At 50.6% G+C, this 17,708-nt stretch overlaps 1 protein-coding gene across 3 annotated transcripts; it reads right to left on the reverse strand.

Moving 5' to 3' along the window:
* Nucleotides 1–848: 848 nt before the first annotated feature.
* Nucleotides 849–17,386, reverse strand: ZNF8 (zinc finger protein 8). Of its 3 annotated transcripts, none has more exons than XM_030848362.2 (5): nt 17,222–17,386; nt 12,593–12,719; nt 12,203–12,298; nt 6,313–7,743; nt 849–4,514 (listed from the first exon to the last, which is right to left on the reverse strand). In XM_030848362.2, exons 1-4 carry the CDS (start codon nt 17,285–17,287, stop codon nt 6,347–6,349), a joined length of 1,686 nt encoding a protein of 561 aa, XP_030704222.2. In that variant the 5' UTR covers nt 17,288–17,386; the 3' UTR covers nt 849–4,514; nt 6,313–6,346. The 3 variants fall into 3 exon arrangements, with proteins under 3 accessions (XP_030704222.2, XP_030704220.2, XP_060145042.1); XM_030848360.2 differs by having other exon boundaries at nt 6,300–7,743; XM_060289059.1 differs by having other exon boundaries at nt 849–4,538; nt 6,300–7,743.
* Nucleotides 17,387–17,708: the final 322 nt, after the last annotated feature.

Here is a 17,708-nt window from a genome sequence, read left to right on the forward strand (position 1 = left end):
AGATTAAATGCCTTCCTTCCTGGGACAGCAATGCCCGTCCTCCTTCAATGATAAGGCTCCCTTCCCAGGTGCCAAGGCCATACTGACTGACTGTTTTTTGTTTGTTTAAATTTATGTTTTATTTATTTATTTTTGGCTGCGTTGGGTCTTCGCTGCTGCACCCGGGCTTTCTCTAGTTGCGGCGAGCGGGAGCTACTCTTCGTCGGGGTGCGCAGCCTTCTCATTGCGGTGACTTCTCTTGTTGTGGAGCATGGGCTCTAGGCGCGCGGGCTTCAGTAGTTGTGGCTCATGGGCTTAGTTGCTCCACAGTATGTGGGATCTTCCCGGACCAGGGCTCGAACCCGTGTCCCCTGCATTGGCAGGTGGATTCTTTTTTTTTTTTGGCAGGTGGATTCTTAACCACTGCGCCACCAGGGAAGCCCTATTTTTGTTTTTTGAAACCTTGAAGGAAGGTATCCTTGACTTGTCTGATGCTCTTTGTTCTGAGAAGATACAAAACTGCACTGAAAACCATGCTTCAGTGGAGCAGTTCCTCAGAGTTATCTGAGATGCTGTCTTCCAGGCTATAGTCCTCAGTTTGGCTCAAATAAAACTTTCTTCTATTCCTACTATAGATTGGTTTATTGATGGGAAATGTATGTGCTATAACTAGCTTGCAGGAAACTTTATGGAGTCTATGCTGTTTTACACTCAATTGGTCCTGTTAGCTCAACACACACGTGTGCATATACACAGAACAGGTGTGGCCAAGACACACAGTCATGGGGACATTTAACTGGGGGGAGACAGACAATGAACAATGAAACAAATGAACAAACTTAGTTTAATTTTAAAGAATTAAGGTTTTGTTTAAATTTATTTTTTGAACTGGTAATACTTTTACATGTTTCAAAATTCCAAAAATATCAAAAGATATAGAGTGAAAATTATTCATCCTTTTCCCCTCACTTCTCCTCTCCAAGAGCAAGTAGTATATATAGTAGTATGTATGTTCACTCTGTACCCTTCAGATATAGTGTGTGTGTGTGTGTGTGTGTGTGTGTGTGCGCGCATAAGCAATGGCTTCTTCTTTACACAAATGGAAACATACCATACAAACTGGTTTATATCTTTCCACTTAACAATCTTGGTGCTCTTTTCCACAGTTCATAAAGACAGCCCCCATTTTAAGGGCTGTGTAAAAGCCAGCCAGTCCACCATAAATCACTTAGCCAGTTCCACGTGGTGGACACTGAGGTTGTTTCCAAATTTTCACTTTTGAGATCAATACCATGGTTAAAACTGCATACAGTTTGCACGGGTACAAATATATCTGTAGGATTCATTATCAGCAACTGGTTTGCTGAGACAAAGTGTTTGTAATTTAGATAGCAACCAACAAAGTGCCCTTCACAGAGGCTGTATCAATTCATACTCCTTCAGAAATGTGTATGAATCCCTCCTCCCCCTTTTGGATAAAAGTCAAGGCTGGTAAGATGCTGGGTGGAGGTCACATTGTTACAATCCTCCTGAAAGGTAATATAAAAAGCTACATGAAATCCATTTTCAGAGGAAAATGTTCAAGATAGAGAAAGAAGTACATGTTACAAGAGAAACAGAAGGGATTCTAATTTTCTAAACACAAGATAACTACACATAAATATTTTTGTTGTGTGTATAAGATTTAATGTTCACTCTATGTATACACACATGCATATTTCAAGAAAAAATTACAAGGAAAATTAACAAAATCTTAGGTAATGACCACCTCTGGATGGTGGAAGTATGAGGAATTAAAATTTAAATAAGCCTCCATACTTACGTGTATTTTACTTTTGTGCATTTTACAGGTTTCGCTACAAAGAATTTGCATTACTTTGACAAACTGATGAAACCATATATTCTCCCTAGTTTATAGTAATTTCCCCTGAGGAGTTTCTTATCTGACTTGGTTTCAAAGCATCTGTAAGGAAATTAGTAGGAATATGATGCCTAGAAAACGTGACCCGAAAAGAGAAATGGAAAATTCCCAAAGATCTACAGTGCATGGGAGAGGGCGGCAAACGGCAACAGTGACAAGCTTGTTCCAGGCTTACCTGGTGAGGCCACTGTGGCCTCAGCCCACCCAGTGTCCACTCTGAGAACTGTGGAAACATGACCCTTCGGCAGCTGCCACTTTTCGGGCCAAGGCGGAGGGAACGGGGCAATCGCAGGCCTGGATTCCACGCTGTCCAGAGCTGTGAAGTTACCGCGGGGACTCCCCTCCTCAGAGCACACTGGCAGTGGGAGCATTCCGAGTCTGCACCCCACACCGCGGGTGGGGCCGTGAGGAGGTAAAGTCAAAAGTGGGGAGGGCTCTGGTGGCCAGGCCACTTGGTGTCATGTCACTCCCCCTCTCGTGGCCATCCTGCACCAGTGGTGGCAGTGGGAATGGAATGGAATGAAGACAGCTGAGATGTTCAGATGGTAAAACTAACAGGATATCTGTCTTCTGGCTTGAGGGATGGGGTGAGGGGTAGCAACCACCCCCGTGCAAGGGCCCAGGGGAGGAGGAACAGGTTTGGCCTGGAAAATGGCCTTTCCCTCCAGGTAGGCTGTGTTTTGGGACTTTGCAGGACATCTAGGGGAGCTGCCCAGCAGCATGCAGCTGCTGTTCTAGCCTGAAGCTCAGAGACCAAGATGTGGGAGTGAGCGGCGCATGCAACGGGCCTCCGGGACCACGCCCCAGGGACCCCAACATTTAAGAGGGGAGGGGAGGGGAGGGCAAGAAGCCCCTCGAGAGGTAGAAGGGATCTGGAAGAGTGGGCTGTTCCAGAATGTCAGGGGACCAAGCATTATAGGGAAGGGGGCCTGGCCGGCAGGCTGAACTATCCAGGGGATGAAGAGGCCGAGCCGAGAGGCGGTGGCGGCATCTGATCAGGAAGTGCGCTTCCTTGGAGCGACTCCTCCAAGAAGAGACTGGAGGCGGAGGGCTGAGGGTGCTGCCAGCTGCCTATCCATTACCTGCTTCCCGAGACCTTCTTCTGAAGGGTGCGGTCTCAGCCACAGAGGTTAGAGAAGCTGAACACTAGCTTTCCAAGCGCCCTCGTCGTTAGACGGCGCCCTGTGACCCAGGCTTGGCCAGTGAGACATAAGGAGCACCGGCTGGAAGCTTCGGGGAAAGGTTTTTCTTTGAAACCTCACTGGAGAGACGAGCATAGGCCTGCCCTTCCCCCGTCCTCCAGTCCTGATCGTGGACGCAACTGCTGAGGCTGCAGCAGTCTCCCTGCGATGAGGAGGGCCGGGGTGGGAGAGAAAACACTGCCTCTGACGTAGCTGAGGCACTGCCTGTCTGAAAACACACCTTTTCTGAGCCATGGAAAGAGAAGGTTATTTGCTAAGAATGAAGTGGCAGGTGGTGCAGGCTAAGCCACGAGGACAGAGGTGTTGTGACAGTGAGAGCCAACAAGGGAAGTCCATGAGGACAAGCCCAGAGGACAGGTGAGCGCAGAGAAGCAAACGCGAGGCTTCGAGGGCTCTTGTGGAACCTCTGGAGATGAGCAGTGAGGCTGGCTCTGAGCGTCCTGGAGGCCAGCTCTGCTGGGATGGAAACCCCACTGGCTGTGACACCCACAGCACCCAAAGAACAGAAATGGACACGAGAAAGTTCTGACAGGGTTCTGACACTCAACCATCACGTCTCGGCAGCGAGAGCTGATGCTCAGCCATTCTGACAGAGGTCTTAGAACTGCCGTTGTATCCTTCCACGATGATACTTCTTCCATTCAACTTGACGCTCTGCTAACCCAACATTCTGTGGACATTTTTAGGAACAATTTCCACAAGCTGAGATGTACCATAACCAATTTTCCTTCCTTCCAATTTTTGATGTTTATAGTTTGTGTTTAACTTCACTAGAGCTCAGCTGCAGTGGGAACAGCAAACAAACAAAAAAAGGAACCATGTTGTATAACCGGAGCACACGACATAGTGTCCCGGCAGGATGGGCATTTCGCCTTTCATTGTAGGTTAGAAAGCAGGCAGGTTTAAATCCTTGGTTTTAATCCTTTCTGCTATGAGATACCAAGGATCACATCTCGAACACAATGTTCTTCTTTATGTCAAGAACAGCACAGACAAAGGTGACAAGGTTTTGCTTTCCTGAGGAGTAAAGTTGGAGGAAAGCAAAAAGATGATCCAGACGAAGTTTCCAATTGTGGACATGAAAATGGTCATGTTAGAATGTTCTGCATCGTATACAAATGAACCATTTTCTCAGACGTCTCTCTTTCCTGGGCATTGACAGCTGAAAAGTCTTCCGAAGGTCTTCCAGCAGAGACCCCAGCAAGATGGGGAGCCATGCTTGAGATGGGGCAGACGAACTTTGAGAACAGAACAGTGAGTCACACCATTCACACAGCCCCTCAGCACAGCCTGGTGACTTGACGCCAAATCAGAAGTCACTCCACCAGGCCAAGGAGGGTCTGATGGGCAGGCTTGGGATGGGGACAAAATTTAGGTTATCCTGTTGTTTGTTTCCCCCAACATATAAAAGACTAAAAAAGAAGAAGAAAGGAGACCTATAGATTAAAAGAGACCAAAGAAAAATATTAAACAAATGCACCGTGTGATTTTTGTTTAGATCATGATTAGAACAAACCAAATAGAGAACAAAACAAAATTTATGAGGCAACCAGGAACATCTGAACACTAGATACTTAATAATATATTGAGGAATTACTGTTATTTCTGTTTAGATGTGAAAATGGTTATAGTTTTACTCGAGATTTAATGAAATTAATCATTTTTCCTGCTTCATCCCAGACATTCTTAAATGAAACCAACATTTTTTTTTCCTCTACTGAAATGCCAGGGAAGGAAGACTATGAACAACAAGCTCGGGACCACTTCCTTGATTCCCACTCAGGCTCTGGCAGCTTTACTCACTGTTGCTTTTGCACTATCAGTGCAAACATGAACTTGGTGAAAAAGGCAAATGACGGCTCAGAATGATTATGAAAATGGTTTCTGTCAGCATGGGCTAACGTGATTTTATATACGTATTTAAAAGTCCATGCTTTTTAGAGATATCCAGAAAAATGGATGAAATGACAAGATTTCTGAGGCTGATGTAAAAATAATCCCGTGGCAGGCAGGGGTGCCAGTGAAAATGTATTATCCATGTTTTACATGGAATGTCCAAAATAAAATTTAGATTACTCAGAAAAATAAGTGGATTCTTTTCCTTCATACCAACTACGAATGCTAAAAAACAGTGAAAAAAAATTACTAAAAAACATGTTGTGCACATGCTCATGATATCACTTGTTAAAATCAAACGTATAGGATTGTTAATACAGCCCTGATCAATCAATTTACAGAGTCCGGGGAAAATCGGCTCTTGTGCTGGGCATGGTTTCTCCACCTCAGGGCCATGTGATTCTTTGCTGAGGGGCTGTCTGGGGCTTTATAGGATGTTCAGCAGCATCCCTGGCCTCCCCTACTGGATGCCAGGGGCACCCCTCCCTCCCGCCAGTCATGACAACCGAAATTCGTCCAGACATCGCCAAGTGTCTCCTGGGGAACAAAAGCACTCTGAGTGAGAACCTCCAGCACAGGCCACACTGCTGTTCTAAGGCGATGGTTTCCAGCGGGAGCTGTGACACCCCCCAGGGAACACTGTGCAATTTCACGGGGGCTCCTCTGACATTTGATTTGGGCATGAGTGTGGCTGCCATGCATGCTCTAATGACTCTGAAGTGCAGAACTGGCCCCAAGGGACCGTGCACGTATGTGTGCAACCACCTGTCTGTAATGTATGAATTGAGACCCTGGGTCAACTCCATGTACAAACCAATTCATTCCTGCAAGTTTAAATGTTATACATAAACCTTCCAGAAATGCACTGGCATTTTGTTTTGTTCAAACCTTTTCCAAGACTTAGTCACCACTTTGGGAAATCACACCCACACAGGAATGCCTCTCGTAACGTTTCCATGGTCAACACTACACCCCGTGTACCAGACGGCAACAGGCAATGCCCCAGGTCTCCGGGCACAATGGCCACAAGGTCACGGGGAGAGATACCGCCAAGTCAGCACACGCTACCCTACTGTAAATTACTTTTGCTTTAATTATCCTTTACAAAATGGGGGCACGTATGGATTTTTCAACATTACACGTGTGGGGGTTACATTACCTGTCAATTCATTTCAGGGTACTGGGCTTGATAGATTGGAGAACCACTGAGCTCAGGTGTTTGGGAAGCATCATTTCCTTAGGAAATCAGAGGGCATTTCTACCCCAGCCCCCCTTCCATAAATACACCTTGTAGGACTTACCACATTTTTGTACCTGTGGTTCAAAAGTCATCCGCAGAGTTTCTCCCCTAGGTGGATTCTCTGATGTCAAACAACACGGACGTGCCCACAGAAGGCTCTTCCACCCCAATAACGTGCACTGGGTTTTTCTCTTGCATGATTTCGTGGATGTCAAACAGGGCCAGTGCCCTGCCTGCCGGCTGCCCTGCCTTTGTCCCGGCCCCAGGGCTCTCACCCGTGGGCCCGAGCTGGTGCCGTCCGAGGTGCGGGCTCCGGCTGCAGGGCTGCGGGCGCCGCCGGCCCCGGCCTCGGGGATCCTCCCTGGTGTGCGTTATCTGGTGTCGGATGAGGTGCGAGCTCTGCGTGAAACACTTGCCGCACTGGCCGCACCTGAAGGGCCTGTCGCTGCGGGTAGCCCCCTCCCCAGGGGTCAGGGGCTCCGGCCACGCCGGCGTGGGCTCGAAGGCCAGCCTCTGGCGGCAGTCGTAGGGGCCCTCGCCGGCGTGCTTGCGCTGGTGCTGGGCCAGGGACGAGCTGTGCCGGAAGCCCTTGCCACAGCGGCTGCACTCGTAGGGTCTCTCGGCCGTGTGCGTCCTCAGATGCAGGAACAGGCACGTGGTGCGCGAGAAGGCCTTGCCGCACACGCTGCAGGTGAACGGCTTCTCCCCGGTGTGCGTGCGCCGGTGGCGGCCCAGGGACGAGTTCTGGTTGAAGGCCCGCCCGCAGTCCTGGCACGCATAGGGCTTCTCCCCGGTGTGGATCCTCCGGTGCACCGTGAGGTGCGTGCTGTGGCAGAACGACTTGCCGCAGTCCGCGCACTTGTAGGGCTTGTGGCCCGTGTGGATGCGCTCGTGCTGCACCAGCGAGGAGTTCTGGCTGAAGGCCTTGCCGCACTCCTTGCACGCGTACGGCCGCTCACCCGTATGGATCCTCCGGTGCACCGTGAGGTGCGCGTTGTGGTTGAAGGACTTGCCGCAGTCCGCGCACTTGTAGGGTTTGTCCGGCACTTGGCTGCGCGCAGGCTCGGGTTCTGGTTCCAGAACCGCCTGACCAGAAGAGTTGCTGCAGTCACTGTTGTCATGCGGCTGTCTTCCCGAGGAGCCCATCTGCTCACCGACTGCACTCGGGTTCTGCTGCGAGCTTGTAAGCCATGAGTCGGGAGCACACAAACACTCTGTCCTGGAAGTCTCCGGGAGGGGATTTGGGTTTGGACTCAGGACACAGTTTTCCCCAAGTCTGAGACCTTCGTGGCTTCCATCTTGAACCAGTGCTTCCTTGAGGCTGAATTCCAATTGCCTCAAATTACCCTGGTCCTTCTCGGGCCCCTGCACCCGGCCCTCATATTCCCAGTCTTCCCCTGGTGTAGCGGGACATAGAGCCTCCCCCAGGAAGCCTTCCCGCCCCTTCTCCTCAGGAAGGCCCTGCTCCTGGGGCGGTGCTCGGCCCTCAGGTCCAGACTCCCAGCCTGAAAGAAAACCCAAGAGCTGTGAGGGGCTAGTGGACACACCCTGGGCCTGTGACCTAACCGCTTGCCCCGCCTCCCAATTCTGCTCTCACATTGACTCCAGTGCCCTGTCTGTAAACACAGCTTCACTCATTCATCCTTTCAACAAAAACTTCTTGAGCACCTGCCATGGGCCAGATATTGGCCTAGGTCAGGAGCTGGCAAACTATAGCCCCCAAGCGACTGATGCTTTTTATGTTTTTAAAGGGCTGTAGGAAAAAAATATGTGACAAAGGTGGGCGGGATTCTGAAGCTGCCGGTGGCTGTTCAGGCAGTCATCCAGGTACTGCTATCAAGGGATTTTGCAGGTGACATTAAGTTTACTCATCAGCTGACCTTAAACCTCAAAATAGGGAGATGATGCTGGATTAGCTGACTGGGCCCAAAGCAATCCCCTCAAGCTTTAAAAGCAGAAGGAGGTAGAAGGCAGAGGCTGGCTGGCCAGGGGGCATGAGCCAGGGAATGCGGGTGCCTCTCAAAGGTGAGAGAAGCTCTCAGCTGAGTCTGCAAGGAAACAGGAACTTCAGTCCTATGACCGCATGGAACTGGATCCTGCCCGTGTCTAGATGCGGATTCTTCCTGTGCCTCCCAGTAAGTCGGCCCCCCGACCCCCAGCCCGCCTTGCCTTGCCTTTGGCCTTGTGGGCCCCAGAGCAGATAAACCAGTCAGGTCTGACAGAACTGGGAGATAATAAATGTATGTTGTCTTAAGCCGTGTTTGTGGCAATCTGTCTCAGCGGTGACAGTTGCCCGCAAAGCCTAAAATATCTACTGTCTGACCCTAGATGCTGAGGACAATGCAGTGACCCTCTGGAGCTGGGGAGGAAGACACTGAAGAAAGTGCAGAAGGAGCAGGCTTGGGTGGGGAACGAGTAGCTGAGTACAGAAGACCTAGGTGTGACAGGCCAGATCCCCAAGTGCAGGTGCCCTCTTGTCTGCGGACACCCTGGAGGAGCAGCATCTGGCCTGCGGATCCTCCAGAATCGCCCCTCACGCAGGCAGGGCGTGGAGTGGCGGTGGAGCAACTCACCGCACACTCACCCCTACAGCAGCACACGCCTACTCTCTGGAAGGCAGAGTCTAGAGCCAGATTTGGCAGGGCTGTGCCCCTTCTGGAAACTGCAGGAATGGGTTTCCTTGCTGCTTCCAGTGTCTAGAGGCGCCCACGTTCCTTGGCCCTTGCCCTCGCCTCCAGAGCCAGCAGCGGAGCGCCTGCCAATCCCTCTCTGACGTCACCTGTCCTCTTCCCGCCTCTCTCACTAGAGGACTGTTGTGACTGCAATAGGCTGGCCCAATAATCCAACGGACGGGCGCTGGGCATCAGGACGTGGACATCCTTGGGGGCCAGGCTCCCTGTTCACCCCAGCCCTCTCCAACCTTCTCACCTGCTGCAATCCTGTCCACAGCACACTCTATGTGTTCATTCACTTAGGGTCCATCTCACCACACCAGAATGTCCACAGCCAGTTCCTAGAGCTGACAGGGAGCAGGTTCTCAAAAATACATGCTTCAGATGCGAGGCACTGAGGCACTGGCTGGGGGACAGGTGCTGTAGGAGCCAAGCCTGACCAGGCAGCAGGCGCCTGTCTCGCTCACCTCGTCCCCAAACTGGACTCCATGCACAGCACCCAGAGGGTACTTAACAAAAACACCAGCCAGTCCACAAGAACAAAAACACCAGCCAGTCCACAAGAACACTCTACAGGAATGTTTACAGCAGCACCTTTCACAAGAGCCAAAAAGTGGCAACAACCCAAATGTCCATAAGTGTGGTCCATCCACGTAATAGGATATGATTCAGCCATGGAAAGGAATGAAGTACTGACATACGCTACAACATGACTGAACCCTGAAAACAAGATGTTCACTGAAAGAAGCTAGACACATACAAACTATTAGGTATTAAAATAAGCTACAAGGATATATTGTATTGATACAACACAGGGAATTTAGCCAATATTTTATAATAACTGTAAGTGGGGTACAGCCTTTAAAAATTGTGAATCAGTATACTGTACACCTATAGCTTATATAATATCATACATCAACTATACTTCAATAAAAAAATAAAACAAAACAGACAAAAACAGAAAAAAAGAAAAAGCTGGACACCAAAGGCCACATACTGTAAGATTCCATTTAAATGGGATATGCAAATCCACGGACAGAAAGTGGATTAGTGGTTGCCGGGGGCTGGGAGGGATGAGGCGATAGAGTGACTGCCTTTGATATTGTCATTTAATAAGAAATATGTGTTTGGTCTTCCTCTCTGGTCCCCAGCACACAGCTCCTAAAACGCTTGGGATTTCCTTAGTGAGAGGGGTCAGGAGTGTCTTTTGTTAATTGTAGTGAGTCCCCCTCAACCATATGAGTTCATGCTAACGAGGTGACTCGTGGTGGGCCTCTGGACAGCTTCAGGGGGAGCTTCAGCCCCTCTCCCCTGACATCTGTCTGTTCATTTGTATCTTTTGTATCATCATTTACAAAAAACAGTAAATGTAAACGGTGTTTCCCTGAGGCCTGTGAGCTGTTACAGCACATTATTGAACCTGAGGGGCTGTGGGAACTCCCGATTTACAGCCAGTCGGTCAGAAGTATGGGAGGCCCTGACTTGTGGCCAATGTCTGAAGTGGGGGCAGCCTTATGGGACTGAGTCCTTAAGCCGTGGGGTCTGCACCAGCTCCACGGAGATAGCGTCAGAATTGGACTGAATCGTTGGGACACACGGCTAGTGTCTGGAGGGGTGGAGAACTGGTTGTTGATGTGGAAACCCCACACGTTTGGTGTCAGGAGTGTTCTGTGGGTAAAAACAAACCATGGTACTGCTAATGGACAACTTCCGGGCAGCAGAAATGTTCTGGAACTAGACACTGCTGATGGATACACAACCTGTGAATACACTCAAAACCACAGAATCGTACACCTTACATGGATGAATTTTATGGCATGCTTGGGACCTGGCAGCTGGAAGGGGGCTGGCCTGATGGGAGTTAGTTCAGGGCCTGGGGGTGAAGGCCAGCATTGGGGCTGGAAGATGTCAGACAGGCTCCGTGGCCTCAGAGGAGACAGGGTACTTGTTAGTCCTGCCCCCGGGTGATGGGCCACACCCCATTGTGGAGGTACCGGGGCTTCCCTACAGATGGTGTCAGAGGCTTTCAGGTGGGAGGCTGGGCTGCAGGTACAGCTGGTTACGTATCCCGTGGCCAGAGCCCACTTCTTTCAGAAAGTAGTCAGGGTACCAACGCACCAGCCCCAGGGAAGGGATGGATAAGCCAGTGATGACAATCTAGACTCCCTCCTTCCAGCTTCCCCAGCAGCTGGGCTGACCCCCTCCTGACCAAGGGGACCTCAATGGACAACATCTGGAATTCTGATAAAAGGGGACAAATGTGATTGGCGCCATTCTTCCCAGCTCCTCCTGCCCCTGTCTGGAGCACAGATGTGACGGCCAAAGCTGCTGCAGCCACGCTGAGCCCCAAGAAAAGGCCAGGAGAATCAGAACCATCAGCCCTGGCCTTCCTGGAATGCCAAGCCAGCACCAGCAATGGCCACCTCTGGGCTCCTGCTTCGTGAGAAAAATGCTGCTCTCTTGCTTTGAGGAGCTCTAGCCCAGTTGTCAGGTATCTACGGCTGAACACAATCCTGTTCCCGAGAGAACAGAAGGGTGTAGGGAAGAGGTTTACAGGCTGTGGACGTGCAAGAATGCAACGGAGGAGATGAAGGGCAAGTTCACACATCAGAAACGATCCTGTGGTAAGGGCACGCTGGGAAGGTTGCTGAGAGAGGGAAGAAGTGGTGCATTCTGACCCCTCGAGGAGAGGCAGGAGGTCTCTGAGCTCAGAGAAAGGGGAGCACAGGTGAGGAGGCCTCAGAGCACCGGGAGCGCCCCAGGCAGGGGACGGGAGGACAGGGCCCAGACTGCCCGTGCAGAAAAGAGCTACAGGGTCGGCCCAAGGCTGTCATCCTAAGAGGGCCAGCTTTCAAGGCTGGTCTTTGGCTGGGTCTGGGAACTTGGATTTGGGGAGGGTTGCCACAAACCTAACCGGTCAGAGAGGCTCACTGTGCCCAAACTCTGTGACAACAATATGGTTTAGGGCGAACACCTGCTTTCTCCTGGGAGCCTGGAGTCTTGCTCTGTGCCAGGTAGGGGGTGCCCACGTGACCAGCCCCCAAAAAACCCCCTGGCACAGAGCCTATAGTGAGCCTCCCTGGCAGCCAACACTTCTCCCCTGTTGTCACAACTCACTGCCCGTCCAGGGAGGGATTCTGAAGCTGGCGTCTGGCCCCCTCTGGATTCGGCCCCACTGGCCTCTTCCCTTTGCTGACTTTCCTCTGTATCCTTTCTCGGGGATCCCGACACACCACCCCTTCCAAGCAGCACAACTGCTCCTGTTAGGGGTTCCCACTTGGTGGGTTCTCACCTGGACAGCGGCCCTGGGCAATTCCTCTCTCTGCCACCCATAGCTCAGCCCCTTGCTCCAGCTGGGAGATGACTTCGGGTTTGGGAAGCTCAGGCCCTGGAAACAGAGAAAGACAAAGGAGGTGGGAGCCTGCTCTGGAGAAAAAGAACCAGCCCAGGCTCCAGCCCTAGACTCTGGACCGTCAGGACATGGGAGCGCCTCATAAGTTTTTGCATTGGGACAGAAAAGGGCAGACACCCTCCTACCCGCATGTCCCATAGGAAATGAGAATTCAAGGTCTCTGATCCCTAGCCCAGGTCAAGTCCTCACACCAGAGGCCCCACGACCCATAACCCACGAAGAACAAGTCACCACAGGAATCTGATCGTCAGCTTGGGAAGTGGGCCTCACCCACAGAGAGCAGGTGCCCGAAGGTCTCCAGCATCACGTCACGGTACAGGGTCCTCTGGGCAGGGCCCAGCTGCCCCCACTCCTCCTGGGTGAAGTCCACAGCTACGTCCCGGAAAGTCACCGGCTCCTGAAACATCACACACACTCTCAATCAGCTGGACTGTCCTCATCAACACGTTCGGGAAAAGGAGGAGGAGAGGGGAAGGTGAAGACAAGCAGGCCAGTGTCCAGAGAGTGCACGTTCTGAGCAATGCAAGTCAGGTTTCACTGGGCACCTACTGGGCTGCCTCATGCGGGGGTGGGCTGTATGGCGAGGACATGAGAAAGTATCCAGGCAAGATCAAAGCCAACCATAGCTGACCTACAACTGAGCTCAGACAGGTGCCGGTGCCGAAAGAGACCAGATTAAACTGCCGACTTGCAGATTTGTGGGCTAAAGAAATGGTTACTGTTCTAATCCACTAAATTTTGGGATAGTCTGTTGTGCAGCAACAACTAACTGACACACTAAGAAATCCTCAGACTCAAAGCAAAGCTTATCATCCTCCCTGAAAGAGGGATGTGCAGTTGAGGTCAGAAACTCACTGGCCTTGAGAGACTGGGCAGGCTCACAAGTGACTAAAGTGAGCCCACGTAAGAGCTTACGAGGGTTTAACCGATAAGAGGTGACACGGGAAGTGATGAGTAATATGTGTGACCTGTCTGAAGGGGTGGCTGGGACTCAGAATCAGTTGACTGTGGGGAAATACAGGCCCCATGTGGTCAGAATTCCCAATCTCTGGTGAGAAGCTGAAAATTCGGGCACATTTTATGAAGTGAAAACTTTAAATTTTGGTAAGTTTATGCAACGTATTTAAAATGTTTCCCACAAATGAAACCCTTCTGTGGGCTGGCTGTGGCCATGATTAAAAGCTGGATCAAAGGTCTGGCTCTGCCATTTCCTCGAGAGGCAGAGAGCAGGTACCCACCTTTGCCTCCTCGTTTCCTTGTCTACAAAGAATCACTCCTTGGGAGCCGTGATAGGGATTAAGTGGCTGTTAAACACTTCTTACAGGACAACAGGACAGCCACATGCAAAAGAATAAAGTTGGTCCCCTACCTCACACCATATGTAAAATTGAACTCAAAATGGATCAAAGACATAAATGTAAGAGCTAAGACTATTAAATTCTTAGAAGAAGGGACTTCCCTGGCAGTCCAGTGGGTAAGGCTCTGTGCTTCCAATGCGGGGGGCCCAGGTTCGATCCCTGGTCCAGGAACTAGATCCCGCATGCATGCCGCAACTAAGAAGCCCACATGCCGCAACTAGAGATCCCGCATGCTGCAACAAAGATCCCACATGCTGCAACTAAGACCCGGTGCAGCCAAAATAAATAAATAAATATTAAAAAAAATTCTTAGAGGAAAACATAGTGATAAATCTTTATAACCTTGTATTTGGCAAAGGATTCTTAGATATAACAGCAAAAGCACCAGCAATAAAATAAAAAAATAAGTAAAACCGACTTCATCAAAACTAAAAACCTTTGTGTTCCAAACGACATTATCAAGAAAGTGAAAAGACACCCATATGATGGGTGATGATAACTGCAAATCATATATCTGATAAGTGACTTGTATCCACAAGATATAAACAACTCTTAAAACTCAAAAATAAAGACAATCCAATTGAAATGAGCATAGGATCTATATAGGTATTTCTTCAAGAAGATATAAAAGAATATACAAATAGCTAATAAACACAGGAAAATATGCTCAACATCATTCACCACCAGGGAAATGCAAGTCAAAATCACAGACCAAATACTTCAATTTTAAAATTGTATTTTCTTTTAAGAAAAACACAGTCAGATTTAAAAATATTAAAGATATTAAAGAAATATAGTACAGGTGGCATATGGCTCTGACAAAAATTGTGCAGCAAATATGCAGAACCCTTTGGTTGGGAACGGAGGTCTCTGCTCCTGTCCTCATATCCTCACCTCCCACTCAGAAGGTCCTTCAATCCTGACAACATGCTCCCTGTGTCTCCTGCCCCCACCCACCACCACCTAATCTGCATGGGGTACCAGTGACAGCCCAGCCACCAGGTCTTCAGACCCCTGCAAACCTCCTCCTCCTCTACACTGTTGAGTCCCGGAGGGATGGGCTTTGTCAGACCCCATCCTCCCCCCTCACCCAGTGCCTTAGTTAGCTCTCAGTGTCTCTCCTACCCCCACCCCCCAGATGCCTGAATGTTTTTTCTCAAACCCATACCATTCCTGCTTAAAACACTTGAATGGCTCCTTTCCATCTTTGGATACAGGATGACCTCTTTTAGCCTGGCTATGGTTGGCTGAAAAACGGCCCCCAAAGGTATCTGGGTCCTAGTTCTTGGAACATGTGAACGTTACCATAAATGGCAAGAGGGACTTTGTGAACGTGATTAAGGATTTTAAAAATAGGGAGATTACCCTGGATTATCCAGGAGGTCCCTAAATTCAATCACAAATGTTCTTCTGAAGGGAAGGCAGAGGGAGATTTGACTACAGAAAGGAGAAGACAACGTGACCACTAAAGCAAATGCTATGCTGCTGGCTTTGAAGATGGACAAAGGGCTATGAGCCAAAAAATGCAAGCTCTACAGCTCTAACAGCTGGAAAAGGCAAAGAAACAGATTCTACCCTAGAGCCTTGACAGGAAGGACAGATCTGCCCACATGTTGATCACAGCCCAGTGAAGGTGACTTCAGACTTCTAACCTCCAAAACTCTAAGAACAAATGTATATATTTTAAGCCACCACATTTGTAGTAATGTTATGGCAGCCAGAGGACGCTAATACCAGAAGTCCTCCACTTCTGGTCCTCGCCTCCTGTGGTGGCTGGCCTCCAAGATGGCCCCCAAGGATCCCCAGCCCTTTGTAGCCCCCTCCTATACGAGCAAGTTTGACTTATGTAACCAATAGGATATAGTAGAGTGTGAATTTTGACCCCAGGTCATAAGACATTGTGGCTTCCACATAGCTCCCTCTTGGATCACTCACTTTGTGGGAAGCTAGGTGCCATGTTGTAAGGCCGCCCAGGCAGCTCCACAGAGAGGCCCACATGAGAAGGAACACAGGCCTCCTGCCTGTCATGCGAATGAGCCATCCTGGAGGTGGATTCTCCAGACCCAGTCAAGTCTCAGGTAACAGCTGTCCAGGCTGACACCTTGACTGCCATGAGCCCAAGCCAAAACCACCAGCTAAGTCATTCCAGGATTCCTATCATCAGAAACTGAGATAATATTTATTGTTGTTTTAGGCCACTACATTTTTCATTATTTGTTACACAGCAACCAATAATGAACACACTTTCTCTTAAGCCTCTCACTGCTGACAGACTCTCTCGTTGACCAAACTTTAGTCTGGTTCCTTACAACCCTCTTCCCAACTAAGCTTTGACTTCTGGGCTTCTGTGTCCGTTTCTGCATCACTCAGTTTTACCAAAAATCCACTGATTTAGCCAGGATCCCACCCTCCATATCTGACCACTCTTGATATCTTTTCAAAGTCCTCATCCCCCACAATCCTCCAGATAACATCCCCTCATTTGGGTGCTTCAGCAATAATCCTGTTTTAGGTCAGTTTAGCAAGAATTACCCCGCCCCCCCACTATAAATACCCACTTTTCCCTGTTGTATTCGGAATAGAGCCCAGCTCTATACTGAAGTCTCTTTCCCCCTATTGCAACAGTTCCCAAATAAAATCTGTTTTTACTGCTTTAACTACTGTCCAGCTCTGGTATTCTCTGACACTGCTCACTCCCTGCCATCCACAGCAAAAGCAAACTAAAGCATTTCCTGCCAATCTGCAACAACAAGTCTCTGAACACATGCACACCTAGGATTGTCGAGAGTCTCACTCTGCATTCCAAATGTGAAATAAATGCAACCCCCCGCAGACAACAACAAAAAGACAGAAAGTCTGTAACTTCAAAGACCCGGAGCTTCAGGAATTATGAATTTCTTTTGGTTCCTGCTACGTGGAGTCAGCACTACATGGAGAACAGAGGCCACTTTGTCTAGAAAGGCTGGAGCTTTGAATCAGGCGCCTTCCCAGATGGCCTTGCAAGCAGACTACCCTGTACTGCAGTCCCCCACAGCCCCGCAGGGGTCAGACGCGGTGGTCGCTCCCGCCCCATTAACGCGGTGTGTGGTCACCTGTCCTCACCCCAGAGGCTGTCCCCGTCCGCAGGCCAGGGGGTTCGGGGAGCGGGGCTCTGGGTGGGTGTCGGTTGACTCCGCATGTTGAAGCATCTCTGCTCCAGTTACTATTACCCATGCTCACGGTGGTCGGCCTTCGGGGCGGGGCCAGCCCGGTCCTCGGGAATGACCCCAAGTTCTAGGCCGGGACAGAAAGGCGGGAGAACTTGCGGAGCATACGCAATCGGGGACTGGAAGGCCTGGGTTCGATTCCCGACGCCACCCCTCACCAGCTGGGCTAGTCGGGGCGCCCGACCTGGGCTTCAGTCTTCCCGTATGACCAGGGGATAACGCCCGACCCTGCTCACCGTGCGCTGCGAGGGGTAAAGGGTCAATATCTGAGGGAAATGCCCGGCCTGGGGCCCGCGGCCGTCGTTGTTATTGTTACTATTATTGTTCCGCCGTACCTGGAGCCGTTCCGCCGGCGGCCCCGTAGCCATCGTCAGTGTCGCCGCTTCCTCCTCGGGGTCCATCCTGGGCCGACAGGTCGATGACAGGCGCCCGAGGTGAACCTGAACCAGAGAGCCCCACCCGCTACAGAGACCGCGGGACTCGCCGCCCGCCGCACAATGGCGGCCGCGCCGGCGACGCTGCAACTACAGCTCCCAGAAGGCTGTGCAGCGCCCTGCACCCCCGGCCAATGAAAGCCTTCGTTCATCGAGCCTTCGACCAATGGGGGCTTCCTCTCGCTTGCCCTTCGGCCAATGGGGCCCCTCAGGCCGCCGCGCTGTGCGCCTAGGCGGGCGGGGGTCCAGCGCCAGTGGCTATGGTGTTGCGGGCCCCGATGGTGGGGGAATCGTTCTCCCAAACCAAACGCCAGTCCGCGCCCTGCGGCCCCGCTTCCAAATGCCAGTCTGCGCCCTGTGGCCTGGCATCGGAAAGCCAGTCTGCAAC

This window comes from Globicephala melas, chromosome 19, assembly GCF_963455315.2.
Source record: "Globicephala melas chromosome 19, mGloMel1.2, whole genome shotgun sequence".
NCBI lineage: Eukaryota > Metazoa > Chordata > Mammalia > Artiodactyla > Delphinidae > Globicephala > Globicephala melas.